The sequence below is a fragment of the Etheostoma cragini genome, chromosome 9, assembly GCF_013103735.1.
Source record: "Etheostoma cragini isolate CJK2018 chromosome 9, CSU_Ecrag_1.0, whole genome shotgun sequence".
NCBI classification, from domain to species: domain Eukaryota; kingdom Metazoa; phylum Chordata; class Actinopteri; order Perciformes; family Percidae; genus Etheostoma; species Etheostoma cragini.
In genome coordinates this window covers 23,390,069-23,417,893 of record NC_048415.1, presented here as the reverse complement: position 1 = coordinate 23,417,893, position 27,825 = coordinate 23,390,069, and the positions used below count along the sequence as shown (strand labels likewise).

The 27,825-nt window shown below is 43.0% G+C and overlaps 1 protein-coding gene and 1 long non-coding RNA gene across 4 annotated transcripts in view; one reads left to right on the top strand and one right to left on the bottom strand.

Moving 5' to 3' along the window:
- herc2 (HECT and RLD domain containing E3 ubiquitin protein ligase 2) overlaps positions 1-23,687 on the top strand; it is a 46,678-nt gene extending 22,991 nt beyond the window's left edge. For 2 of the 3 annotated variants that reach the window (XM_034880751.1, XM_034880749.1), the window contains exons 47-91: positions 166-308; positions 435-533; positions 615-783; positions 929-1,054; positions 1,381-1,489; positions 1,571-1,710; positions 1,804-1,994; positions 2,105-2,210; positions 2,394-2,485; positions 2,663-2,838; positions 3,298-3,409; positions 4,339-4,420; positions 4,502-4,736; positions 5,305-5,482; positions 5,871-5,952; positions 6,143-6,314; positions 6,410-6,554; positions 6,971-7,196; positions 8,344-8,515; positions 9,104-9,290; positions 9,829-9,972; positions 10,594-10,785; positions 10,879-11,032; positions 11,152-11,259; positions 11,353-11,484; positions 11,732-11,890; positions 11,982-12,100; positions 12,654-12,779; positions 12,891-13,046; positions 13,157-13,471; positions 13,624-13,838; positions 13,989-14,166; positions 14,416-14,577; positions 14,983-15,074; positions 15,178-15,317; positions 15,610-15,797; positions 16,763-16,960; positions 17,096-17,179; positions 17,600-17,741; positions 17,867-18,061; positions 18,331-18,443; positions 21,327-21,517; positions 21,606-21,711; positions 21,867-22,079; positions 22,764-23,036. In XM_034880751.1, the coding sequence (XP_034736642.1) occupies positions 166-308; positions 435-533; positions 615-783; positions 929-1,054; positions 1,381-1,489; positions 1,571-1,710; positions 1,804-1,994; positions 2,105-2,210; positions 2,394-2,485; positions 2,663-2,838; positions 3,298-3,409; positions 4,339-4,420; positions 4,502-4,736; positions 5,305-5,482; positions 5,871-5,952; positions 6,143-6,314; positions 6,410-6,554; positions 6,971-7,196; positions 8,344-8,515; positions 9,104-9,290; positions 9,829-9,972; positions 10,594-10,785; positions 10,879-11,032; positions 11,152-11,259; positions 11,353-11,484; positions 11,732-11,890; positions 11,982-12,100; positions 12,654-12,779; positions 12,891-13,046; positions 13,157-13,471; positions 13,624-13,838; positions 13,989-14,166; positions 14,416-14,577; positions 14,983-15,074; positions 15,178-15,317; positions 15,610-15,797; positions 16,763-16,960; positions 17,096-17,179; positions 17,600-17,741; positions 17,867-18,061; positions 18,331-18,443; positions 21,327-21,517; positions 21,606-21,711; positions 21,867-22,079; positions 22,764-23,036 (7,037 nt within the window). Of the gene's footprint in view, positions 1-165; positions 309-434; positions 534-614; positions 784-928; positions 1,055-1,380; positions 1,490-1,570; positions 1,711-1,803; positions 1,995-2,104; positions 2,211-2,393; positions 2,486-2,662; positions 2,839-3,297; positions 3,410-4,338; positions 4,421-4,501; positions 4,737-5,304; positions 5,483-5,870; positions 5,953-6,142; positions 6,315-6,409; positions 6,555-6,970; positions 7,197-8,343; positions 8,516-9,103; positions 9,291-9,828; positions 9,973-10,593; positions 10,786-10,878; positions 11,033-11,151; positions 11,260-11,352; positions 11,485-11,731; positions 11,891-11,981; positions 12,101-12,653; positions 12,780-12,890; positions 13,047-13,156; positions 13,472-13,623; positions 13,839-13,988; positions 14,167-14,415; positions 14,578-14,982; positions 15,075-15,177; positions 15,318-15,609; positions 15,798-16,762; positions 16,961-17,095; positions 17,180-17,599; positions 17,742-17,866; positions 18,062-18,330; positions 18,444-21,326; positions 21,518-21,605; positions 21,712-21,866; positions 22,080-22,763 lie in introns of all 3 variants that reach the window. The other variant, XM_034880750.1, reaches the window with a different exon arrangement.
- Positions 10,011-27,746, bottom strand: LOC117950126. Its single transcript, XR_004657820.1, has 3 exons — positions 27,586-27,746; positions 22,187-22,188; positions 10,011-10,022 (listed from the first exon to the last, which is right to left on the bottom strand). It is a non-coding gene; the product is annotated as an uncharacterized LOC117950126 (long non-coding RNA).
- Positions 27,747-27,825: the final 79 nt, after the last annotated feature.

Below are 27,825 nucleotides of genomic sequence, written 5' to 3'. Positions count from 1 at the left end.
TAAATTTGTGAATACATAGGAATACGTGTTTGTAAAACTTTTCATCACTTTCACTCTAACTAAAACTCTGTAGCTCACTGCCGCAACGTGTCTTCTATATTTGTGTCACTATTTATTGTAACATTGGAGATCTACTTTTGGAGAGTAATTGAGCATATACATCAGGTGTCGAGGCTCTGGTGGGCTGGCTGTTGGACCATCCAGACATTCATGTCACTGAGGTGTCAGATGCCGACACTGTGTCAGATGAATACTCTGATGAGGAGGTGCTAGAGGAGCTGGAAGAGGCCGAGCCGACATTCGCTGTGGTACATTACTTTCTCTTTTCATTTCTGCCATACCTAACTCAATAATAGACTGGGTTGCTTGTCACAAAGCCTGTCAAATTCTCCTCATGACATGATTAATGTAACATTGCCTGTGTGCAACATCAGCCTCCAGGTGCAGTGGTGACTGAAAGCCAGACATTCAAGAGGAGATCAGATTTCCAAAGCAACGATGATTATGCTGTGTATGTGAGAGAGAACATTCAAGTAAGAGCAGCAGCCTATTGACGTTTTTTTTTTTTTAATGAAATTTGACAGACGTTAGACAGATCCCTTATTTCTTTGCAGGTGGGGATGATGGTAAAGTGCTGCAGAACGTACGAGGAAGTGTATGACGGAGATGTCGGCAAGGTGATCAAGCTGGACAGAGATGGGCTTCATGACTTAAATGTGCAGTGTGACTGGCAGCAAAAAGGAGGAACGTACTGGGTCCGCTACATCCACATTGAGCTACTTGGTAAGCTTAAGTTGTTTTAATGTGGTCTGATGCTTAAAATGATAACGAGAAATGAGTGATTCTGGTAAAAAAAACTTGGAAGCATTTTTTCTCTTTACCTAATGACAGTTTTTTGGGGTCATTATCATTATTTATTTTTTATTAGGATTCCCACCACAAAGTTCCCCCTCCCATATAAAGATTGGTGACAAAGTGAGGGTGAAACCAACAGTCACCACACCAAAGTACAAATGGGGCTCCGTCACTCACAGGAGTGTTGGGGTTGTGAAAGGTAAGACATTTTCTGTAAACTCCAAAATTATCTTTAAAAAAAAGTAACCATACTTTTTGTTGTTTTAATTTACAGTTTTGCTGACAATAACATATTGTATTAAATAAAATACAAAAAATACAATTTACAACATGAACACATCCCCTCCTATCCTTAACCCCCCACTTGTCATCACCACATATTCAATAGGACTCGGTTGTCAACTTACATACACTCATCTTCAATTTTAATTTATAATATAAAAACCCCTCAATTAAAGATGCTTTTTGTTGAATCCACTGTTTCCTGTACTAAGAGAGCTACATGTTTTTTTGTTTTGTTTTTAGCTTTTAGTGCCAATGGGAAGGATGTGATAGTAGACTTCCCTCAGCAGTCCCATTGGACTGGCTTGCTGTCTGAAATGGAACTGGTGCCCAGTGTTCACCCTGGAGTGAGGTGTGGATATATTTAAGGTGTCTGTCTGCCCAATTAAATATGTATCCCAATGTGTTCAAATGCAGCTTATCTCATCTGCAGGTGTGATGGCTGTCAGATGTTTCCCATAAACGGCCCCAGATTCAAATGCAGGAACTGTGACGACTTTGACTTCTGTGAAAACTGCTTCAAGACCCGCAAACACAACACCAGGCATTCCTTTGGCAGAATCAACGAACCTGGTTGGCCACACATTCACCTACATAGTATGCAGTATGTAATGTTTTTATGTGTCCAACAACAGGTTTACCGTTGTTTATCTCCCCTACATTTAGGCCAGTCTCCAGCATTCTGCGGCCGCTCAGGAAAACAGCTCAAGAAGCATCACAGCAGCCAGCGCGGGATGCTCATTGACGACTGGTCCCGTGCTGTCAAGAGCCTCAATGTCTCATCCTCCGTAAATCAGGCCTCACGTCTCATTGACTGCAGTGATCAGTGTTGGCAGTCCTCCGGCTCGCAGGGAAAGGCACGAGATTGAATAGCATACAATAAGCCGCATGACAGTCTATTTAGTTTAGCTTTATTAAAGTTTAATGCATCACCTCCTGACACAATTTGGCTTTCATTCCTCCACAGCACTGGATTCGTCTCGAGCTCTTCCCAGACGTTCTGGTGCACAGGCTGAAGATGACTGTGGATCCAGCGGACAGCAGCTACATGCCCTCACTAGTGGTGGTGTCAGGCAAGTGGATTTTTATAGTGTTCTTTTAAAAGCTTACCAACATGGGTGTTTTTTTGACCTCCTAGTTTGTATTTTGAATCTACTGTTTGCTCTTCAAATAGTTAATCTTGCATTAACATGGTGTTCTTGACATTTTTAAGTTTTGATCATCATAAGTAATGTTTTCTTTTTCTTAATATACAGGTGGAAGCTCTTTGAACAACTTAATTGAGCTGAAGACAATTAACATCAATCCCACAGACACCACTGTCCCTCTCCTGAGTGACTGTGCTGAGGTTAGTTCACTAACTCATTTTTTCCACCGGGCATGTCTGTGCTGCGGTCTGGTCACAGCACAGACACACCTAGTGGAAAATAGGGGTCAGACCTAATAATTGACATCAACTTCTAATCATTGATTAATACCCTAAAGATTGGTGTTGTAATAACTTCAATGCTGTCTTTCCCCTCAGTATCACAGATACATCGAGATTGCAATCAAGCAGTGCCGCAGCTCTGGTATAGACTGCAAGATTCACGGGCTTGGCATTGTTGGACGCATCAGAGCCGAGGACGAAGACCTGGCCACAGTGCCTTTCCTGGCATCTGACAATGAAGAAGAGGATGATGACAAAACTGCCACTGGGAGGTATGACGGGCCAAGGAATAAATGTTTCAGTACTGGATTGTCAAACACATAAAGCAAAAAGTGTGGCATGGTTGTAGATTTTTTCCTCATCTTCAGCAAGCATGGTAAATCTGGCAGGGGGTTCTACTGATGCAGGACAATCAATTTGATAAGTGAACCAGTAAAGTGAGGATGTAGAGCATGTATCTGCTGACATAGCTTAATAGATGTTGATGTATATATGCTCACAGGTGCATGACATACATGTACATTAAGAGTCAGTTTCCCTTCCTTTGTAAGACTTGGCACCACCTAAGCCAAATTAATTTAAAATCAACGTGACCATCAGAACTAACGAAATTACTTTTCTCAGATGTAATGATTGTAGGTCCCTTGTGGACGTCTTACATTAGATACATATGATATATTAGATAAATTGAATACATGTCCAGGATCTCACTGTCTTTTTTTGTCCTTTAGTCTTGCTCGGAAGAAGTCGTCAGGGTTGGAGTCTGCAGCCGCCGTCAGGACCAAAGTGTTTGTCTGGGGGCTGAATGACAAGGACCAGCTGGGAGGACTCAAGGGCTCTAAGGTGCAGCTTGTGTACTATAAATTTACCCAAAATTAGTGCATTTCCAAACTAGCCTATGGTTTACATGCCTCAATCCTCTCCATAAAGGGTTGACTAAATAAGTCAGTTGTACACAACACTTCCCATATTATGAATTGAAAAGTGTTTTTCTAGTGAACATTGATTGAAGTAGGATTCAGATCTTTTATTTTAGTAAAATAACAACAATGTGCTGTAAAAATACCTCCCGTCTTTACTTGTGTAAGAGTATAAAGATCCATCCATCTTCATTCGCTTATCTGGTATCGCAGGGGAGTATAAAGGTATTATTAGCAAAATGCACTTTAAGTAACAAAAGTATTTTATGCAGCAGAATGGTCCCTTTTTAGAGTGGTTTGTTATTTTACGTTACTAGATTATTATCAATGTTGAATTGACATGTAAGGATTTTGTTGTCATAGCTGGTCAAGATGGAGGTCATTTTAACTATGTAACCTACTACAGAAGTTTATAACAATGTGTCTTTATAAGATGACTAATCATTTGAATTTAAAATTCAAAACATTCAACTTTAAGTGACAATTAACTATAGCTGTTAATGTAGTGGAGTAAAAAAGTCCAATATTTCCCGTTTTTAAATTGTAGTGAAGTAGAAGTTTGAAGTAGAATACAATGGAAATACTCAAGTAAAATGCAGTAGTAATATAAAACTGTACTATGCTTTGGAACTTTCCACCAGTGAACCCAGTGTATCAGAACTGAACACAGGCCAGTGCTCTGTCTTGTAATTATGTAACAATTTGTGCTTACTGTTTGAGAAGCACATTTGAGGATGTGACACTGTAGAAAATGTACAGCATAGGGGACAAGACACATCCTTTGGGTAAGTGTGTGGGTGAAGCTCAAAAGCTGCTGCATTCTTTAATTAGTTTTGTTGGTATCCCTCACAGATCAAGGTGCCCTCCTTCTCTGAAACTCTCTCTGCACTCAATGTGGTGCAAGTGGCCGGTGGGTCCAAAAGCCTCTTTGCAGGTGGGTGATACATCTTTTGGAGTTTATGTTGTCCTATAAGATGCACATATGTTGGATTTAACCATTGTGTCACTGTTGCAGTGACTGTCGAGGGGAAGATTTACGCTTGTGGAGAGGCCACTAACGGCAGGTTAGGCCTGGGCCTGTCCAGTGGGACCATCCCTATCCCCCGTCAGATCACTGCACTTAGTAACTACGTGGTGAAGAAGGTCGCTGTGCATTCCGGGGGGCGCCACGCCATGGCCCTGACTGTTGACGGGAAGGTCTTCTCCTGGGGAGAGGGAGACGACGGCAAACTGGGACACTTTAGCAGAATGTATGTTATCTTGCACAGACACTGCTTACATTTGGTCATATCGGCCTTTTTACCATTTGGGTATTCTTTAAAGGTCCTGTGACACAGTGCTCTTTGGATGCTTTTACATAGACCTTAGTGGTCCCTAATACTGTATCTGAAGTCTCTACTATATAGACCTTAGTGGTCCCCTAATGCTGTATCTAAAGTTTATTTTATAGTGTTTTTTTTTAATATAGTTTACAGTAGACTTAGTGGTCCCCTAATACTGTATCTGTAGGAGGTGGGAGGGGGGGCAATGTGGAGGACGGAGGGTGTGATAACATTGCAACGGTGTTTAAATTAATAAATAAAAAATAAAAAAGGGATGGCAGTATCTCAGTCTGTAGGGAGGTGTGTTGGAAACCGGAGGGTTGTTGGTTCAAGTTCCCAAGTACGGAGTGTGGACTTGTATCTGGAGAAGTGAAAGTTCACCTCCTTGGCACTGCCAATGTGCTCTTGAGCAAGGCACAGTGCAAACATTGTAATCTCCCCACTGGGGATGAATACAAAGTATACATTAAAAAGAAATGTATGTTTTTTATCTTAGGAACTGTGACAAGCCTCGGTTGATTGAGGCCCTGAAGACAAAGCGAATCCGAGACATCGCCTGTGGAAGCTCTCACAGTGCGGCAATCACCTCCAGCGGTGAGCTGTACAGCTGGGGTCTGGGGGAATATGGACGCCTTGGACATGGAGACAACACTACTCAGCTGAGACCAAAACTGGTATGTCTAGTTCTCCTATCTCTTTCTCTTTTCACTTCAAAGGAGTACTGATGATTAAGTGTAGTATTGGGCAAAATAACAGACTTTATCACAGAAAGGGCGCCTGTGGCTCAGTGTTAGAGTGGTCGCCTGCCTATCGGAAGGTTGGTGGATCGATCCCTGGCCCTTCAGTCCCACATCGGCAAGGCACTGAACCCCGAGTTGCTCCCGATGCTGCGTGTGTAAATGTGTACTATGTAAAAGCGCTAGATAAGGACAGCCCATTTACAAATTTAAAGCACTGAGAATGTAATTTTTCAGCTGAGATATTATAAGAGCTTGATTACAGTTCATGATGTTTTGTTGCTTTGAATCAATGTGTGTAAATTGACCATGCACTGTCATCTAGGTAAAGGTGCTTCTAGGCCATCGTGTTATCCAGGTGGCTTGTGGGAGCAGAGATGCTCAAACTCTAGCCCTCACTGATGAAGGTATTTCTTTTAATGCACTTAAAGGCATTCTTTTTAGCACTTGAGATTTTGGTTCTGAGAGATTACCAGTGTTGCTTGTGTCATAATGTTTTGGTCCGAAATCTTGAATATAAACCTTTAGAAGTTTTCTTTTGGCTTAGATAGATGGGTTTTCTTTCCTGTTGGTAATGTATGTTTTGATTTGTGTTAGGGATGGTTTTCTCCTGGGGTGATGGGGATTTTGGGAAGCTGGGTCGTGGAGGCAGTGAAGGCTGCAACATCCCCCAGAACATCGAGAGGCTCAACGGACAGGGGGTCTGCCAAATTGAATGTGGAGCACAGTTCTCCTTGGCTCTAACTAAATCTGGAGTTGTTTGGACCTGGTAAGATGGATGACCGATGCAATAACTGTCCATCATCATTTATTATTGGTCCTTTTGTTTTCCAATGAGCGTTTCCGGTTTGTGTTTCCGAACAGGGGCAAAGGCGACTATTTCCGACTGGGCCATGGCACCGATGTCCATGTGCGGAAGCCCCAGATGGTGGAGGGACTGAGGGGCAAAAAGATTGTCCATGTTGCTGTTGGAGCACTACACTGTTTGGCTGTTACAGAAACAGGACAGGTTTGTACTGACTACCACCATCAGAGTTTTATAAACAAGAGCACAAAGTTCAGTCAATCGGCTCATTTACTGCCATGGCACTGTTCCAGATGTGGAAATTTCCCCTCGTATAGTGGGACTTTATTCATCGATTCTCACTCTTACTTTTTCAGGCCACTCTGACCTTTACTGTTACACAACCAGTTCCCCCTCATATAATACCTTCCCTCAGATCAAATTTAATAATGTAAGCACATCACTTCCTATAATGAGAGGCAGCTATTCAATATTTGGCCACTTTAACAGGGTTGTTAAGATTGAGTGCTTGGAGTGACTTTTTCTGGTGTGGCTTATCTTTAAGGTTCCTAGACATTAAGCAGTGTATCTAAAAGAATGAAAAGTAAAGTTGATGATTTTCTATCTTGTTTCTCTGTCAGGTGTATGCATGGGGCGACAATGATCATGGACAGCAGGGGAACGGCACAACCACAGTTAACAGGAAGCCCACCCTGGTGCAGGGTCTGGAGGGACAGAAGATCACTCGTGTGGCCTGTGGCTCCTCCCACAGCGTGGCCTGGACCACCGTGGATGTGACCACTCCCTCAGTTCATGAGCCAGTACTTTTCCAGACAGCCAGGGACTCCCTTGGCGCATCCTATTTAGGTAATTCTCACTTTGCTTGTAGCCTATTAACACGTCACATCAAATCTTGCCTGATGGTTGGAATTGTAATGTGGGTTGGGTAGATGCAAAGCATCTCTTGGAACTGATTATACAGTACTCATGAACTTTAATTAGCAATATGCAGGTTGTCCACAAGGGGGAGCTGGACTGTTATTGTCAGACCAGAACCTGTATCCATCAAACTGCTAAAAGTGATATTTTGGACTTAAGATTAATGTTCTTTATCAATGTTCTGTTCACCAATTTTCTTTGTGAATTAATAATATATTATTATAAATAAATACATGTGCTTCCTTAAAATACAGGGGTCATAAGTATACACACCCTTTTGTTAAATTTCCATAGAGGCAGGCACATTTTTATTTTTAAAGGCCAGTTATATCATGGATCAGGATACTATGGATCCTGACAAAGTTCCCTTGGCCTTTGGAATTAAAACAACCCCCATCATCACATACCCTTCACCATAACTAGAGATTGGCAGGGTGTTATTTCAGTCAGCTTAATGGCTGGTTTGATTTGCATTGAGAGATGATCTTATTAAAAGTTCCCCATGCCGATCTCTAGGTATGTTGAAGGCTATGTGATGATGTGGGGGGGGCTATTTTTAATTCCCTTCACAAAGAAAATTGGTGTCCTTTTAAAAGGCTGGATTTTTTGGGGGATTAAGGCGTCAAGATCAGTTTCCAAATGATGTGTTTTTATTCCTCTTTTGAATCAACTTTAGCCTGGGGGATGTAAATCTTCTCAAGCCACTGTATATGGGCCCAGTTATACATTGGTCAACCTGTGCCACCTGAAGGACAATAATAGCAGAATCTTTTTCAGACATGTTGTCAACGACATAAAAGGAAAAATCTGCAGTCGCAACACTAATGCATGCACAGTTGCATAAGCTATTGCTTTTCTTACCACTAGATAGAATACATGGACATTCATCATCTGCCCATCTAGACAGCTGTTGCGCTTAATTGACTTAGCGAGAGGTGGCACAGGTTGGCCTGGGACTGCAGGCCTGAATCTGCTGGCTCTGCATTTTCACAACTGGCTGATAATGGATGGTGCTGATTTAAGGGGCTTCACATCAAAATGGTGTGTGTCTCTGTTTTGGTGTTGTGCACTGCAGGTGTCCAGTCAGACAGTGACTCATCAGCTGTAAACAACAAGATGAGCGGGCAGAGCAGCATGAAGCCTAATCGACCCTCGCTGGCCAAGATTCTCCTCAGTCTGGATGGCAACTTAGCAAAACAGCAGGCTCTGTCTCATGTCCTGTCAGCCCTCCAAATCATGTATGCAAGGTATGTCGTCTACAGGGTTTAAAATATATCCTCTCCTGGTGAGTCAGAAGACTGTGATGCACACCATGCAACTGTGACACAACTTAGTCAGGCTAAGGACCTTTGTCACATGCCACATCCCCCTCATGTTTTGAATGTTTCTTGTTGCACTACCCTGTCAGCCCTTAAATAAAAAGCTAAAAATGAAATGGGATGTACAAACAATGATCTCCAAAACTGTCAACAACATGTTTGTGGGAAAGGCATCTATACCGAATATCTGAGAAGAATAAAAAGGTCAAGAAAAAAGAATTAGAATCTCTATATATACAAGTATAAGTGGTTACAAAAGTACAAGAAACATAACGAGATTTAAAGTAGGCACAATCATTAATGTCTGATGTGTGAATGATGTAGTTGGTTGGGGACGTTAATGGCAAAAGTGCATTTTAAAACTATAGATGAACGACGCCCTGCTGAGGCATTCATTATGAACCGGAGGAGATAAATGTGTGTATGACCTCTAAATAACTTCCTCAGCTGACTGGCACTGGTAATTGTCATTGGGTGGTATAACTGTTGACAGGACGTGTTGTGTGTTTCCCCCAGGGATGCAGTGGTCGTAGCTCTGATGCCAGCCAGCATGATTCTGCCAGCAGAATGTCCTTCCAGCTCACCCGTTCCCCCATCAGACTCTTCATCCTCATCCAGCGTGAGTGATGAAGAAGGTCCTCCTGTCCTGCCTGAAACTGAGGAACGAGTCAGCCCTAATCCCTGGCAAGACAAGAAGGGAGAGGTGCGGATTGTTGTGAATTTAATTGACAAACTCTCTGAAAAATATGTGTAATAAAGTCAGTTAAGGTGTTTCTATGCCATTCAGTTTTTTTTCTTGTAAAAGCACTGCCTCAACTGCATTTTGTGCTGATTTACTATAAAATCATATTTACCAGTTGTGCAGATGCAACCATCAGCAAACTATATTATAGTGTCCTACTTGGAAACACCAAAAACTCTCACAAGGCTTTGATCATAATTAAAACCTTTTCTCGATTTTTATTTTGGGTATTTGCGTTTTAACCCTTAATATTTCTTTCCTGGCTGCTTTGGTTTTCCAGCAATTAAGAATTAATACAGGCTATAATATAATCACTATAGCACTAAAAAATAAAATAATATCAAAGTTTAACTAGAAGGGCACTCAGAGAGAGCAGACCACTTCAAGGCCCTATGTTGTGAACAAAAGTTTCTTAATGTGATGTAGTTTTTTTATTTTTTTGTTTTAGAAAATAATTTAAATGTTTGAATACAACCATGTGAATTTTGTGTGTGAGTAGGCTCCCTCATCAGAAGATGCCATCACCCCATCTTCAGTTATGACTCCCTCTGCTTCTGGTGCCTCCTCGCGTCCTTTCATCCCCGTCACCGATGACCCCGGAGCAGCCAGCATCATAGCTGAAACCATGACTAAGACAAAAGAGGTTAGTCTGACTAACTGAGCATACATGTTTTCTAGGGCTGGGACCATATGCTACATATATCAATTTGTATTGTGATTTTCATTATTGCAATTCTAGAAGTATTGTGATTTGACAGTATTGAGTATTGCGATTTTCTTCTTAGTTTTTTCTTCTTTAACAAAAACGAAGGTTGAATTAAACACTTCCAGAGACAATATATCATGCGACATTTCAAAAAACTAATTATTTCTAAAGAGAATGCACAGCCATGCCAGTTAGTCAGTCAGTTGACATTTATTTCATTTGTAAAGAAGCACACAACGTGGATTTTCTGCATTTGCTGCTTTCGCTTTGTTGTATTGGAAACAGATGTGATGCAGTCACCGTCAGCAGTACTGTATAAACAGAAAATATTCAGGTGAATTTTGATTAAAAAAATAATAATAATAATAAGAAAAATAATAATTTCTTCAGTTTCAATAAGGCCTTCGCTGCTGTTGGCACTCGGGCCCTAAATATTGATTATAGGAGAAAAAAAAATCATGGTACAATTTTTTTCCTCCAACCCCTAGTATTTGGTGAAGCCATAAATAGTCACATGTACCTTACTCCGCCATTTTCTTGTAATATGTCTATCTTTAGGACTCTGAGAACCAGAGTAAAGTGGTTGGTCCAGAGCCTCAGTACCTTGATGAGTTCACGAGTCTGCTTGTGCCTGATGATACACGTGTGATGGTGGACCTGCTCAAACTGGCGGTGTCTTGTCGCTCTGGGGAGAAAGGCAAGGAGGTGCTGTCCGCCGTGCTGTCTGGCATGGGCACAGCGTATCCACAGGTGATTTACTGCATTCTCTTATTGATTCCATGCAGGCATGTGATTCATTGGATCTTGTAACATTTGAAACCTTCGGGTCTCCGGTGTGTGCAGGTTGCTGATATGCTGCTGGAGTTGTGTGTCACTGAGTTAGAGGACGTTGCCACTGACTCACAGAGTGGCCGTCTGTCGTCCCAGCCAGTTGTTGTGGAGAGCAGCCATCCTTACACAGATGACACCTCTACAAGTGGTACTGTGAAGATCCCAGGTAAAAGAGGGAAAAACGAGACACTCTTTATTTTTTACCTTAGTTTGACATCGGGTAAATGTTTTTACCTAGAGCAACATTCTTCAGGATGATGTTTGAGGTCTTGTTTTGTTTTATAGGTGCTGAGGGTCTGAGGATAGAGTTTGACCGACAATGTTCAACTGAGCGACGCCACGACCCGTTGACAATCATGGATGGAGCCAATAGGATTGTCTCTGTCAGATCAGGTGATGAGAGGGAGACTGTGAAGCTTTAATGTCATTGTGTGTGTATGCCAATGAATTAAAAATGGATGTGATGTCATGCTGGGTGTGTTTCAGGTCGGGAGTGGTCTGACTGGTCCAGTGAGTTAAGGATCCCAGGAGATGAACTCAAATGGAAATTCACCAGTGATGGCTCGGTTAACGGCTGGGGCTGGCGCTTCACTGTCTATCCCATCATGCCTGCTGCTGGTGAGCCGCATCCAACACTTACAAAATGCTGCTGAAACTAGTTTTGTTATTTACCAGATGTTAAACTAAATAGAGTGACCAGTAAAAACAAAAAAAACAAAAAAACATTGGCATTAATAAACCCCTCACACACAATTCATATGTCATTTGACAGGGTATGTTTCTGAAATCCTAGAATAATTTTACCACTGCACTGGCACATAAACCGACTGCCTAGGCACTGATTCTTTTTCGTGTCTTTGATCAGGTCCCAAAGACTTGCTGTCTGATCGCTCTATCTTGTCCTGCCCCTCCATGGACTTGGTCACCTGTCTGCTGGACTTCAGGCTCAGCTTTGCCTCCAACAGGAGCATTGTGCCTCGCCTAGCTGCTTCCCTTGCTGCCTGTGCCCAGCTTAGTGCACTAGGTACAGTATGATTGTCCTGATTCACCATGCAATGGCTTTACCATAGACATGAGGTAAAATACGTATTCATGTTGCATTTGATTTTGTCCAGCTGCTGGACACAGGATGTGGGCTCTGCAGAGACTACGGAAGCTTCTGACCACAGAGTACGGTCAGTCCATCAACATAAACAGGCTGCTGGGTGACAGTGAGGGCGAGGCTCGCTCTATGGTGAGTACAGTATGAACCCACAGATGAATGATACTTGCTAAACAGCCTAACTGAAATATTAATAATAATATTAATTTATATAATTATTACCATGTCATATGGACAACATATTGCAGTAATGGATTTCTGATTGGAACATGGCTGGTATTATACCATTTGGTTTCAAAATGTGTATTTCACCTACGTGTGGCACTTTTCAGTGTTTATTTCATATTTGGTCACTTACTGTGTACAAGCTGATATAATTAGGTTATTAATCAATTTAGTTTTGCCATGGTACCTGCATTTGTTTTCTTTGTAATATTTGTGTGCAGCATCAATCTCAGTTACACACAAATTTACAAAGAAAACAAATTCAGGTACCATGGCAAAAGTAAATTGGCTACACAATGGCATCGCTCTTTTCAATTGTTATTCTGTTCTTTATTTTTATTTGGTTGATGTTCACATGATTTGTAACTCTTTATTTTCAATGCAGTCCCTAATTTAGTAAAAGGGGGCCTGTGTTTTTTTTAATAATGATGAAATTGACTGATGACCTATTTGCTTCCAGAGTTTCACCGGCAGTGCGCTGGCTGCTCTAGTCAAAGGGCTACCAGAGGCTCTGCAGAGGCAATATGAGTACGAGGACCCCATTGTCAGGGGAGGAAAGCAGCTGCTTCACAGTCCATTTTTCAAGGTTTGCTCATTTGTTTGCTCAATTGTTTCCCTACCAACACAATGGCACCATAGGTTGAGAGTGTATTGGACTTTTTTAGACCAAGGCAAATTTTGTAAACATTTTGTTTAGGTCTTGGTTGCTCTTGCCTGCGACCTTGAGCTGGATACCTTACCCTGCTGTGCAGAGACCCATAAGTGGGCCTGGTTCCGCCGATACTGCACGGCCTCCAGAGTCGCTGTAGCTCTAGACAAGAGAACCTCTCTACCAAGAGCTTTCCTGGATGAGGTGAGTGTGCCAGGCTGTGCTGTCTGCGCTAGCCTTCACTTTTCTTCGTCACACATTGACATAAGAATGTTCTTAATCCATTTTCCTCCATTATTCCTGTCCCTTTGAAGGTTACAAAGAAAATTTGTGAGCTTATGGCCGATCATGAAAGCATGAATGGTCTCCATGAGAGTCACGACTTGTTTAAGCGCGAGCACGACGAGCAGCTAGTACAGTGGATGAACCGCAGACCAGATGACTGGACCCTCTCTGCTGGGGGGAGCGGCACCATCTACGGCTGGGGCCACAACCACAGAGGTCAGCTGGGGGGCATTGAGGGGGCAAAGGTCAAAGTGCCCACTCCCACTGAAGCCCTTGCCACACTGCGCCCGGTGCAGCTTATCGGCGGGGAGCAGACTCTGTTTGCTGTCACTGCTGATGGAAAGGTCTGTCTCTCCTTTTATCACAAGCTGCAGTTTTTAATCAACCTGTGTAGGATGCACACTACAACAATTATTGATCAATATTGTTGATCTGATGACTTCCAGAAAAATGTAATAAATTGTCATACTAATACATATTCTGTCTTGATCCTCAGTTGTACGCAACCGGATATGGAGCTGGGGGCAGATTGGGTATCGGAGGCACGGAGTCTGTGTCCACCCCCACTCTGCTGGAGTCCATCCAACATGTCTTCATTAGGAAAGTGGCTGTAAACTCTGGAGGGAAGCACTGCCTGGCGCTGTCCTCTGAAGGAGAAGTCTACTCATGGGGAGAGGCAGAGGATGGAAAACTTGGCCATGGCAACAGAAGGTCGAGATTGAATCAAAGATAACATATTCTATTTGCATCTTCCATTATCGCTTCAAAACATACACAATGTCAATATAAATCATGCAACTGTAAGAATTGATGGTATAGGGTTGTGTTTTTTAGAGTAACAATGACTCCTCTTGACTTTAGTCCCTGTGATCGTCCTCGTGTAATCGAGTCTCTGAGGGGCGTGGAAGTGGTGGATATTGCAGCAGGAGGGGCACACAGTGCCTGCATCACTGCCAGTGGAGAGCTCTTCACCTGGGGCAAGGGTCGCTACGGACGACTGGGCCATGGAGACAGCGAGGACCAACTCAAACCCAAGCTGGTCAGTCATCATTTAGCTCAGTTTCTCACGCAACTCAAAATACAGTACTGTATACATATAGTGAGTCCACAGCAAGGTCAGTACACTGAAAAGGCTAGAAAAATACCTGTCAACCCAAAATGTTTCCGCAGCATTTATGTCTCGGTGTTTGGACAGGAATCCGACCAGTTACTCTGCCTCAGTCTGACAAGTTTCCCAGACAGTCACGGTGGGCCAAAGCTGATGTCTGTGTCTGTGTGGTTTATCCAGGTGGATGCACTACAGGGTCACAGGGTCATTGATGTAGCCTGCGGTAGTGGGGATGCCCAGACACTGTGTCTAACAGACGACGACATGGTCTGGTCCTGGGGAGACGGGGACTACGGCAAATTGGGCCGGGGAGGCAGTGACGGCTGCAAAATTCCAATGAAGGTAAGACCATTTACACAGCGGTGTGCACTGGAGCATCACTTTCTTCTTGCCTTTTCCCCCTAGTTATACAGGAAGGGACCACAGTATGTTTAATGCTACATGCTAAGCAAACAAGTTTTAAAAGCTTAAAAAAAGAAAGAAAAAATATCAAATTTTATTAATTTCCATTTCCATTTGTACATCTCTTAGATTCGTCCCATTCTGTTTCAGTGGAACAGGAGGGGTTTGGTTTTTAAATGGATGATCATAGTGCATATACATACACATAACCTCACTCAACAAGATCGCATCCTTGACTCACAATGAATGCTCATTGTTGCAGGGCAAGTGGCATACTCTAAGAGATTGGAGGTGTTTTTCATAATGGTCCTTCAAATGGTTGACAGATTAATTTCTTGTTTTCAGATTGACTCTCTCACTGGCCTCGGGGTGGTCAAAGTGGAATGTGGCTCTCAGTTTTCTGTGGCTCTTACTAAGCCTGGGGCAGTGTACACATGGTACGTACAGCACAGAGTAGAGGATCTGTCACGGCCTCTTGTATCACTCTTGTTGTTAGAAATGGCTCAGTTGTGTATACCACATGTTTCATGTTATTCTTAGGGGGAAAGGGGACTATCATCGGCTGGGCCATGGCTCTGACGACCACGTTCGACGACCCCGACAGGTTCAGGGGCTACAAGGAAAGAAAGTCATCGCCATCGCCACTGGGTCACTGCACTGTGTGTGCTGCACAGAGGATGGTAGGATTGGCCATGTCATGGATAATCCTCCTATTAATATACAGTACCAGTCAAAAGTTTGGACACTTTTTCTCATACAAGTGAACGGGAAAGTGTGTCAAACCTTTGACCGGTACTGTATGCTCCCTGACATTATTTTGTATACCTGTATTTGTCAGTTCATTTCAGATCAGTTTATGGTACATGTTGTCTTTGCCATCTTGCCAGTTGGTATCTTTGAATCCCAACAGTTGAGCCAAATCGGGATGGACTGCAGCTTTACAAAAAGGCTTTGTTGTTGTGTTTGACTCAGGAGAGGTGTACACATGGGGTGACAATGATGAGGGCCAACTTGGAGACGGGACCACTAATGCCATCCAGAGGCCACGGCTGGTGGCTGCGCTGCAGGGCAAGAAGATCAACAGGGTGGCCTGTGGGTCTGCTCACACCCTCGCCTGGTCAACCAGCAAGCCCACCAACGCTGGGAAACTGCCCGCACAGGTACTGTACTTGTTTAAAAAGAAAAAGAAAAAGGTGCTGGTTTACAATTAACTTTGCATCATACTAATGTTGGTAGTCAGTGTAAATGAACTATGTTAAACTTTTCTTCATCTTACCAGCGCCCAGATCTTCATGCTCACAGGCCAGCAAAAAGCTTGCTGGCTCTTAGGGCTGTTGATACTACAGATTTTACTTCAATTTACATACACAAAGATTAGAGAAGTGGGTCAAGAGAAAGAGCTGTGTCTCTCTCCCTCACTCAAACTCAGATTACAGGCAGAATTCAGATTAAACTGTAAACCTAGACAGTGCTGATAAAAAAAAAACAAGATTCTGTATCTGTATTGTCTATTTCTTGCCTAAAATGTTTTCATAAACGTATTTTAGGCCATTGTTTGGCAGTAGTACAAGAGCTTGTAAACAGGAAGTTGGTGCCATACTGTTCCCTGTATTGTGAAAAGGGAGGCTGAAAAAACACTGCGCGGATCAGATGTAAACCAAGACTCTATTACTTCATTGAATATTTCTTGCCAAAGAAAGGCTTTCTGAAAGACATTTTACCTTACCATTTAACTGTAATACGAGATAATTGGTTACCACCCAGCCACCATATTGATTCTGTGCAGGCATCACGTCACCCACCAGCAGGGGTTTTCTACCTTTTCAGCAAAATGGAATACCACAAACCCATTTTCTTTGTTTTCTCTGGCCATGTAGCACCAATTAAATTAAATAAAAAATCAATGTTGTGCCATTTTAGTGCATTGACAGCCTTTTAGTAAAAGACCCTCTCTCCAGCGGTGAAGTACTTCTTTATATATTGGAAAATGACTTCTCTGTCCATATGTTCCATTAGAGGGCAGTACTGCGTTGCAGACATAAGCATTATTACAACAAAGTCACTTGCCGACCTTCAAATGTCACTCATGTTGTCAATCTCTGACTGTCTATGTGGTGTGTTATAGGTTCCCATGGAGTACAACCACCTGCAGGAAATTCCCATCATGGCTCTGAGGAACAGGCTGCTGCTGCTGCATCACATTTCCGAGCTCTTCTGCCCGTGTATACCGATGTTTGACCTGGAGGGTCGACTGGGTCAGACGGGCCACGGACCCTCTGTGGGCTTCGACACACTCAGGGGCATCCTCATCTCCCAGGGCAAGGTCAGATAGCATCAGTTTTAATCCCAGATTATTATTTTTTTTAATACAAATATTATTAATATTAAATATAAATATTGTCTCTGCACAAAAAAGTATTATTTCTCTGTTGAAACCATTTTTGTTGTCTGTGAATAGGAAGCAGCTTTCAGGAAGGTGGTTCAAGCCACGATGGTGAGGGATAGACAGCATGGACCTGTGGTGGAGCTCAACAGGATTCAGGTACTGTAGGAAATGCATGCAAACAACACACATTTTAAAGGGTTAACTGCCATGCAGGCCTAAATGACGCCGCTAAATCTGTGCAAATCGCAGATTGTGTGACCCGGGGTGTGATGTGTGATTTTGGAGCTGATGTAGAAAGGTCAGACAGGTCAGAGACTGAGAGGCTGCAAGGAAAACGTAACACCCTCCCGTTTTTCTCTGTCTGCAGAGGTTCCTGGACTAAGTTTTAGACTTTACTCCACATAGACTCAGTTGAGCCACCCCCCATGTATCTCCGGTTGTATCCGTGATACAGAGAGCTGTCATATCCAGGAATTCATGCTCATCAAGTACAGCCTCTCAAGCTAGAAGGAAGTTATTAAGCACAAAAACAGAAACAAATCAAACCCTAATCTCTTTTTCTTCTTCACCCGGTAGGTGAAGCGTTCCCGTAGCAAAGGAGGCCTGGCAGGTCCCGACGGAACCAAGTCTGTATTTGGTCAGATGTGTGCCAAAATGAGTTCGTTCAGCCCAGACAGCCTGCTGCTCCCTCATCGAGTGTGGAAGGTCAAATTTGTGGGTAGGTGTTAACACTGTCATGCCCACCCCTGCCCTAATGTCTCTGATGTATTAGTCTTTAAAAGTAAATTAACAGCAAAACAGGGCTATGTGTATTTACTCCCCCTCAACGTTTTTGTTTTTCAGGGGAGTCTGTGGACGACTGTGGCGGGGGCTACAGCGAGTCCATCGCCGAAATGTGTGAGGAGCTGCAGAATGCCCTGACTCCTCTGCTCATCGTCACCCCTAACGGCCGCGACGAGTCGGGCGCCAACAGGGACTGTTTCCTGCTGAACCCTGCAGCCAAGTCCGCTCTTCACATGAGCATGTTCCGCTTCCTAGGTATAATCCAGTTAATCTCCCAGTCGTGTCTTTTGGGGTGTTAATCCTAAATAAACAAAAGAAAATATGTATATTTGTTTTAAAATGCGCAAATGCTTCATGTGCATTTTTGCTGATAAACACCGGGCTTGAATTGTTGACCATGCTTCATTCGTTACAGGTATATCTGCTTTTTTCGTTGTTGCTGCACACATTTTTCACAGAACAGCGTTAGACGATTGTTCTTTGTTGATCTGTGAGTAATATGCTCTGCCTTGCTGTGTCTGCAGGAGTGCTCCTGGGCATTGCAATCCGAACCGGAAGCCCTCTTAGTCTGAATCTGGCAGAGCCGGTATGGAAACAGCTGGCTGGCATGAACCTGACCATTGCTGACCTCAGTGAGGTACGTACACAGCCTTGCTCCTCTGTACACCATGGTGCCCACAGTGTGTAGGTAGTACACACTGATGAGGATTTTTTGAGTGAATGTAACTTTTCAAACAATGGGTCTCCTGTAAAAACACTCTTAAATATAAATAAGATGATCTGAATCACTTTATAAGTGATTTAAACATTAGACCTATTAGTCAACAAGAGTCATCTGGCATACGCCACTGTGTATCAGTTTTTAATTTGTAGCACCTGTACATAAGATAAGATAATTTTAGGATAAGATCATTTGTTTATTAGTCCTCAGTCCTCATTAGTACTCACACACACAGGCCTGAAATACACACACATGCTCAGGACCTATACATGCACTATACATGGAGAGATGTCAGAGTGAGTGGGCTGCCAGTTGAACCAGCGCCCTGAGCGGTCGAGGGGGTACGGTGCCTTGCTCAAGGGCACCTGGCAGTGCCCAGAAGGTGAACTGGCATCTCTCCAGCCACCAATCCACGCTCCCAACTTTTTGGGTCCATACGAGGATTTGAACCAGAGACCTGAGCTACTGCCACCCCCTACATGACAGTGTTAAGTGTTAAGTGTTAATATGACGATAAATGACTAAGAAAACGTGGTCAACTACTGGGTTAGCTTGTTGTTTTGTGTATGTTTTGGCATAGTGACGGTTTAGTAGTTCCAACAGCGTGCTCGGGGTCCTCACGCTCTCTGCCCAGGGGAACATCTTCTATTACACCTATGACTGTCAAAATGTTATGTGGATGATATGCAACTGTATATCCTGATGAAGCCTGATACCACTGATGTGTCTTGCCTTAATTGAATTAAAGTGAACTTGAATTGCAGCTTATTAACTCCAAACTGGAGACCATTATAATTCCCCGTCCTGGCCCCAGAACTTACATTATGAACATCTTCGTGTCTGGTCCGGTTGCGTTTCTTAATGTTAAGCCTGTAATCCAGTTGTCATTTTTTAGGTTTCAGTTATGCTAATGAACTAGTCTTTATCAACATTTCATTAACGGGATAGTTCAGGTGCCGCTGGAGGTTTTGCCGGATGTCGCTCACCTTCCGCTTTCTTTGTGTTGGCGTTTTAAACTCAGGTCAATTCGAGAAACATCCTCAGAGCTAAGACTGATAATCAAATTATATTTCTCTTGTTTTCTAAGTAAAGTTCTCACCACATTCCATACAGTCATTTTAATTTCAGAGCTCGCCTCTCTGCGTGCACGTGTTCCACCAAATCAAGTTCCTTCCCAAGGCCGTTTTACACCCGGCGCTCAGCACCACTCAAAACGTTTGTGATTGGTTTAAAGAAATGGCGAAAAACCAGAGTGTTTTCTCCTAATCCGGAATGTTATGTGGACTACTCAGACAGGTGTGGCAATACAAGACTTCTAATGAACTAATCTCGCACACATGCACCTCCTTAGTTATGAGTTTGTTTGTTAAACAGTATTTTAAATTACGTTTCCTCTAAGTCCCAATGCACTTTTTTTCTTCTTTAGCTGAACTACCACCTCCGCCACCATTTATGAGAAGGAATGCCTCTCTTTGTCAGTCAATATAAAACAGTCCAAGCCCTTGTGATCTGCCTTTTAACCTGCGAAAAGAACACATTCCTATACATTCCTCCTCAGATTAAACCCTAAGCCCATCAGCTGCCAGCTCCACTGAGTTCCGCAGGGAGAAACGTCACTGTAAGCTCATACAGGACCTGCTCTTCAGAAAGGTTCAAATCTGTAGTCATTTTAGGAAAGGAAGTCAAGAGCCACCATCTCAGCTTTTGTTTAAGAGATGGCCACTCACACTGCCCTCACGCTGTGATCATGAGCTCCTGAACCATCATTGAGAGAATATTAGAGTGGGGAAAAAGGCCCTTTCCCTTCACAAAGCTGCTCTTGTTTTTTGCGGTTTTGCCTTTAAGGTATTAGAAAGGTTAGATGGGAAATGAATCCAGCAAGACGGAGTAGAATCATGTGAGCACGAGGGCATGAGTGCACTCACATGTAAATATGCACGCACACAGTGAGGAATGCATCCTCCAGGTGAAATGGACACAAATGGACAGTAATGTATTACTGTAATAATATTACTTTCCCCAGTAACGAGTAGTGTAAGGGATTACAATTTCCAAAACAGTAATTACTTTAGAGGTATTAATCCAAGTGACACTGTGCTACCAGAATGTGATTCTTTTTTTTCTTGTAGGTAGGATTTCTTATGTGACCATGTGGCGTGGGCGCTTGTCGTAATACAGCGCACGTGCAGACTGTATCGACGACATTACATTTCCGGGATAGTTAGATGCTGCTGGAAACTCTGCTGGATGTCCCTCATTTCACCTCCGCTTCTTTGTGTTCCTTTCTAACATCCGGTGGATTTATGATGACTATGGTTCACTGCTCCTCAGATCTCAAGCTAACATTAGCACCGCTCAAGATGATTGTGATTGGTTTAACCCTCATGTTGTCCTCGGGTCAAATTTAACCAATTTTTAGTAAAAAACAAACAAACATTTGTTAGAAAAAGTGGGCCGTCAAAATAAATGCTGAAAATGTCAACATTAAAAACACAAAAAACTCAAAAAGGCACCCACAAAATTGAAAAAAGTGACAAATGTCAGAAAAGCGATAATAATGTTGAAAAAAAGTTTTTTTCATGGTTGACGGGAAGACAACACAAGGGGTTAAAGAAATGCCAATAATCCAGAGCACTTTTCTCCCATCACAGAATGCTATGTGGACTCGCCAGACCCTCCTTTGCATGGCTGTGGAGGAAGGTCTGGCAACTCCAGATGGTTTTATTACCCTTCCTGAGTCACTTCCCCAACTCTGCAATGGCTATAATATTAAGCGGTGGTCTGCTCTGTGTCTTCCAGGTTGATAAGGATTTTATTCCTGGCTTGATGTACATCCGCGACAACGAGGCCACAGCGGAGGAGTTCGAGGCCATGACCCTGCCCTTCACCGTGCCCAACGCCAGCGGCCAGGACATCCAGCTCAGCTCCAAGTTCTCCCACATCACCCTGGAGAACCGAGCAGAATATGTCCGCCTGGCAATTAACTACAGGTGAGAGACCCGCTGAATGAAGGAAAACGTAAACTTTACAATTTGTGCTTGTCTTCACCTTTTTCTGTTGTTTGAAACCCCCCTCCAGGCTCCACGAGTTCGATGAGCAGGTCTCTGCTGTGCGTGAGGGAATGGCTCGAGTAGTTCCCGTTCCCTTGCTTTCACTTTTCACCGGTTATGAACTTGAAACGATGGTTAGTGAGAGCAGTTTTCTCCTCCGCCTCGACTGTGTGCTGGTTTGACTGTACATTTGTCCATGTATTTCTTTCTTTATTTGGCCTGGGAAGCACTTTGTGCCTCTGTCTGTGATGAGCGCCATATGAATAAACTTTACTTACATACTTACTAGGTGTGTGGAAGCCCGGACATCCCTCTCCACCTGCTGAAATCAGTGGCCACTTATAAGGGAGTGGAGCCAACATCGTCGCTCATCCAGTGGTTCTGGGAAGTGATGGAGTCCTTCTCCAACACAGAGAGGTCTCTTTTCCTGAGGTTTGTCTGGGGGCGCACGCGTCTCCCACGCACCATTGCTGACTTCCGTGGGCGGGATTTTGTTGTGCAGGTAAGAAGTGAAGAACTTACTGCAGGTCTTGATAAAAGTCTTAAAGAGCCCTTAATTAATCCTTAAAAAAGCTTAAAACATGATTTATGCTTCTGCGTAAAATCCACGCCTTTGCTACGTACGTAGGTACGTGGAGACACAAACTTACGCTGACCTGCACTGACCACACACACACACACACACACACACACACACACACACACACACACACACACACACACACACATACACACACACACACACACGCCGGCCGTGCTATTCTCCTAAAGAGAGCGACGCACACACCAACACACAACTATAGACTTTAGGCCACAAAAGCTCTGGGTGGAGACTCCGCACAACCATAAGTCACGCTAAGGAAGGTATTATAAAGTCTTTAAAATATTTTGATGCACGATTGCGTAAACCTATAATCTAAAAATGGAATAGTTTAGACAGTGGATTGTGCGTGCAGGAGGCTGTTTTTACTTCTTTCACGCTTCCACTTCTGCTAGACACAGTAGCTAGTAGGCAAGTGTCCATTTTAGCAAGATTTACTTATGTGTTACAATTCGTTCACCCCTTTGTAATACAAATGGATACATGTAATACATGTAAACAGTTACTCACCTCTAAGTGATGCATAAATCCAGCTTTATATGGACCTGATTGGAAGACCAAAGAACATCATCTTTGTGTTCCTAGGTGCTGGATAAGTACAACCCCCCGGACCACTTCCTGCCGGAGTCCTACACGTGTTTCTTCCTGCTGAAGCTGCCCAGGTACTCGTGTAAACAGGTACTGGAGGAGAAGCTGAAATACGCCATTCACTTCTGCAAGTCCATTGACACCGACGATTACGCGCGCATCGCCCTGTCTGGGGAGCCCGCCGCTGACGACAGCAGTGAAGACTCAGACAACGAGGACGCCGACTCCTTTGCTTCGGACTCCACCCAGGACTACTTAACAGGACACTGAACACCGACCATTATAGATAGAACGACAAGTCGCGGAAGAGCTGCCACAGAGAGAGACTGCATTAATCTCACCTATTAATACACACATTCATACAGGCATTCTACTAAGACACAAACGTCTGTGGGGGGAAAATGTGCAATGAGCTTCAAAAGCATTATAAGCTAAAGAGAGGAAGGTTCACTCGAATTTAGTTTCTTTAAAATAAAGTGGGGTGATCAGCTGCACATGTCATTGTTGTCTTACATGGGAATAATGTATATTGTTACAGTTAGAAAAAGGCTCCAGCCTAGCACTGTGGTAGATTTCTCCCTCTGGTTTGTGTGAATTACCTGTCCCTAGATTGTATATAGAAATTGATGTATGACGAAACGGTAGTATTACTTTTTGTTTCTTGGTTAAGAGCCATGTTTCTTTATAAAAAAACTACATTTTTAACTCAAAGTCAGTGTTGCCCCCCCCCCCGGCTCATGTCAGTCAGAGCCCACTGACGGGTCATTTTAAGATTCCCGTATTTACACCTCCCGCCACCATGTTTGTGCACCGTCTCCTTAAGGAATGTATATAATATGATTGTGCCATGTATTCACAGAAGGTCTCATTCCTGCATAATAAATGTTAATACATTTCTGTTAATAAATTCAAATGAAAAAACACTGAAGCCTGATGAAATTTGTTTTTGCTGGAGTGATTGCGTGCGTGCGTGCGTGCATGTGTGTGCGTGTATGTGTGTGCGTGTGTGCGTGTGTATGTGCCTGTGCGTGCGTGTGTTTATCTGCGTGTTGTCTGTGGAATGTAATGATCTAAAATAATTTAAAAGCAAATCAGTTACATAACAATGTCAAGACTTGTGCACAAATGCTTTCAATGACAATATTTGAAACAATGTAATGTTCTTTAGGCGAGAGCTAGATCTGAAAGGTTTTAGGAAAAACAAGCGTGACAAATTGATGCAAGCAGTGTTACTAATCATTTCAAAATAACATCTATATCTCTGATTTTTTTTGCTTCATAAATCTTTATCAGATGTAGTCTAGATTAAGGTTATTGTTTAAATGTAATGAGTTCGGAAAGGGTTAACCTGCTCATTTCCTCATAAAGCTGTTTTATTTTCCAATCTAGGTCAGAGGTTTATTTGGGTTGTGTTCCCTCTTTTCACCAGGCGGAGCTTTAGCCAAAATTTAATCAGATTTTCTTTTTTTGATTTCTTTGAGAATCCCTTTTATTATAAATGGTACAAATGTTGTAGCAGAATGGAGGTGGAGTGTATTGATGTTGGACATCACTGTTAACCCTGTATCTGTATGGGATTAAAGAAATCCCCCATAATTACCTCTGTGCAGTGTGTGATCAGCGGGGCTCGAGCATTATGACGGCTGTGCCTCCCTCACTAGCTGTGAAAAAAAGGTGATGGAGGTGTAGGGGTTCTTAAGACCCCCATTCAGTCAGGCACAGGTGTCTACACATTCCTCATAGTGTCTGGGGCTGTAGTAAACTCCCTTGTGTGTGTGTGTGTGTGTCCAATTCGCCATGTAAATTCACTTGTAGTTCAAAGGCACAAGAAAAAAACGGTCTGTTTTATGAATGCTTGATCTGGCTTAGACATCATTAGCATTCTTTGTAGACTTAGTGCTTTTCCCCCCAGTTTGATAATAAAGTGATTTATGCTGGGGGGGGAGTCAGGTGCTTTGCAACACTGTCCGGGTGGGGAGTGGAGACGAGGCATGAACGGCCTCCTTCATCTATGGTTACATAGTCTGTTACTTAACCTGGTCAGCAACCACGCAGAGCAAATGTAAGTGCATGTGTTCATATTGGATTCTTACTATTGTAGCTTACTTATTATTATTGTATAATTATATATTTTTTAATCTCTTTTACAGATTTCTATCCATTGCTTATGAGTCTGTGCACTGGAATTCATTCATTGCTCCTATAAAGGCCCAGCTTCTTTCTTTGAGAGATGCATGAATGCTCTGCCAAAGTTTGAACATGTGTTTGGTTTATTTCACATCACATGAGACTCTTATCAGAGGTTTGAAGTAGGCGTGGCTCAGTAGGAAGAAGGAACTAATAACAGCATGGGCATGTGAGTGCTATACATGTGAAGATACACTGCTTTCCAGGAAGGGAGGTTTGCAGCAATTTAAAGTGTGCATTTAATGGGACATAAGAAAGGCAACAGTGAATTAGGATTGATTTGAATTTTAATCTGTTTATTGATCCCCAATGGGGAAATGACAATTTACACTCTGTGTCCACACTTTGTTAGTAGAAACACACACACACACACACACACACACACACACACACACACACACACACACAGGATCTATACATGCACTAATGGAGAGATGTCAGAGTGAGTGGGCTGCCAGCCAAACCAGCGCCCTGAGCGGGTGGGGGGGTACGGTGCCTTGCTCAACAGCACCTGGCAGCGCCCAGGAGGTGAAGTGGCTACTCTCCAGCAACCAATCCACACTCCCTACTTTTTGGTCCATACGGGGACTTGAACCAGTTACCCTCCGTGGCCATCCTATTGGGCCGTGCATTAAAGTTCATAGACCCGTTGAATATCAAGTTGAACCAGTCATGTATGAGGTGAGACACAAACTACATCCAAGTAATATTCAGAAGATTATTTCTGTATAGAGTGGGGGGTTATAATTAAAAGGAGGAGTTAAATTTCAAGACTAGCTGTTTGCACGACTGCATTTCACACAGTGGTGTGACACTGTGGAATGGTTTGAGATCTGAAAGGTACTGGAACGAGGGGGGTGCTATGAAACATGCAAGCTGTTCTCATGGTGTTATGTGGTAATAACTTACTTTCATTACATGATATAGACATTTGGTCAAATACATTAGGTTTACAATATAATGAATAAATAAATTATTGAGCTGTGGAGAAGAGGTAAGACAACTGCGATTGGTTTAAAGAAATGCCAACAAACCGGATCACGTTTTTCTCCCATCCAGGAATGCTATGTGACCTAGCCAGACCCTCCTTCACAGCTCTGTGGAGGAAGACTACAGCAAGTTTTAAGAAAGAAATACCGTACAGTACAATGTAGTGAAATTCTATCTCTGCATTTAACCCATCCTAAGCATGAGGACGATTGGAGAGCCACATCGAAGCGTCTGGGGTTCAGTGTCTTGCTCTAGGACACTTTGACATGTGGCTGGAGGCTGCCGGAGAAGGCCGGGATCAAACCGCCAATACCTGGGAGCGAGAGCCAACACGCTCTACCTATCTAGTCACACGCAAAGTGGATGATGATGATGCAGCTCTAACTGCTGACAGTTCCAGTGGAGGTTCAGGTGTGTTTTGCTAATAGTGGCTACTGTAGCATCAAGCCTGTAGCCTCAAACGGATCTGGGGAGCAGACCACGGAGGTCTGGTAACATCACGTCTTTCTAACTCCACCTGTAGTCTACAGCCCCAACCCACGCTGACTCAAGTAACATCACAGGAGTATGCTCATTAACACAACTTCTTCTGGAGACACAAAAGTGGAGTTCCACTTTAAGAAACTACTGATATCCCAAAATGTTGTAAATATGCAGAATGGAAGTTCAAAAACATTTAGTTTGTATGGTCCAATTCATAGAATACATGTTAAATGGAGGGAAGTGTCATCTTACACAGCAGAAACATGTAGAGGTAATGTGTAGTTAATAAAGCCATAATGCAGATTTTAGAGTTATTGTTTCTATCTATACATAAACGCTGCAAGTAAAATACTCCTAAAACTTTAAAATGCGTCTCACATTTTTTTCCCTTTTCTGCACTATTATAACAATTAAAAACAACAGAATGAATCAGAGTAAGTTATTAAGCCTGTATTGCTGACACTATTAGTTCTAACACTATGTTAAGCTGTTCAACATGTCCACAGAGAGAAGGCAGCTCTGGGGGGGGGGGGTGCAGCAGCTTGTGACTGCATGTGAGCGGGAGACAAAGGAGCGTGATGGTCCTGGGTCTGCAACAAGCTTTGCTCTTTCTGTTCATGCCGGCCCTGTGTTAATTCGTGGAAAAGCAGATTAGGCTTTATGAGAGTGACTCTGAGTGTAAGAGGGCATCTTAGAACACGAAGATGTAGGAGGAGACTTTGAGGACTAAGATACATCTACATACACAGTATATATGGTTGTAGCTAAAGCAAGAAGCTAGCTAATATAAATAGCCAATGCTGAGCTGAACATGTTTTGCTAACCAATCAGGGTGCTTTTCAGGTGCCCTGAGCAATAATATGAATTATTATATTCTGTTGTCTGGGCCGTGTTGTAACACGTTTTAAAAGCCAAAGCTTCGGATTCATCTGAGCTGCTCATTCATTCACTACTCCCTTCATAATAGACCCTTTATGGTTTACTCAATAGTGAGCAGAAAATTGATACTTTGGACACACTTAACATCATTACACCATCTATTATAATAATGATAATGATAATAATAACTTTATTTATAACTGAAGAGATATGCTGAACAGAGCAATAATCAACATTAATATAAACAATAAAAACTAGAAAAGGTAAACAGAAGTTAAACTGTGGGACCATAGGACAGTGGGACCATTGGTCTGTGGGACTATAGGGCTGTGGGGACCATAGGGCTGTGGGACCATAGGACAGTGGGACCATAGGGCTGTGGGACCATAGGGCTGTGGGGACCATAGGGCTGTGGGGACCATAGGACAGTGGGACCATTGGTCTGTGGGACCATAGGGCTGTGGGACCATAGGACAGTGGGACCATTGGTCTGTGGGACCATAGGGCTGTGGGGACCATA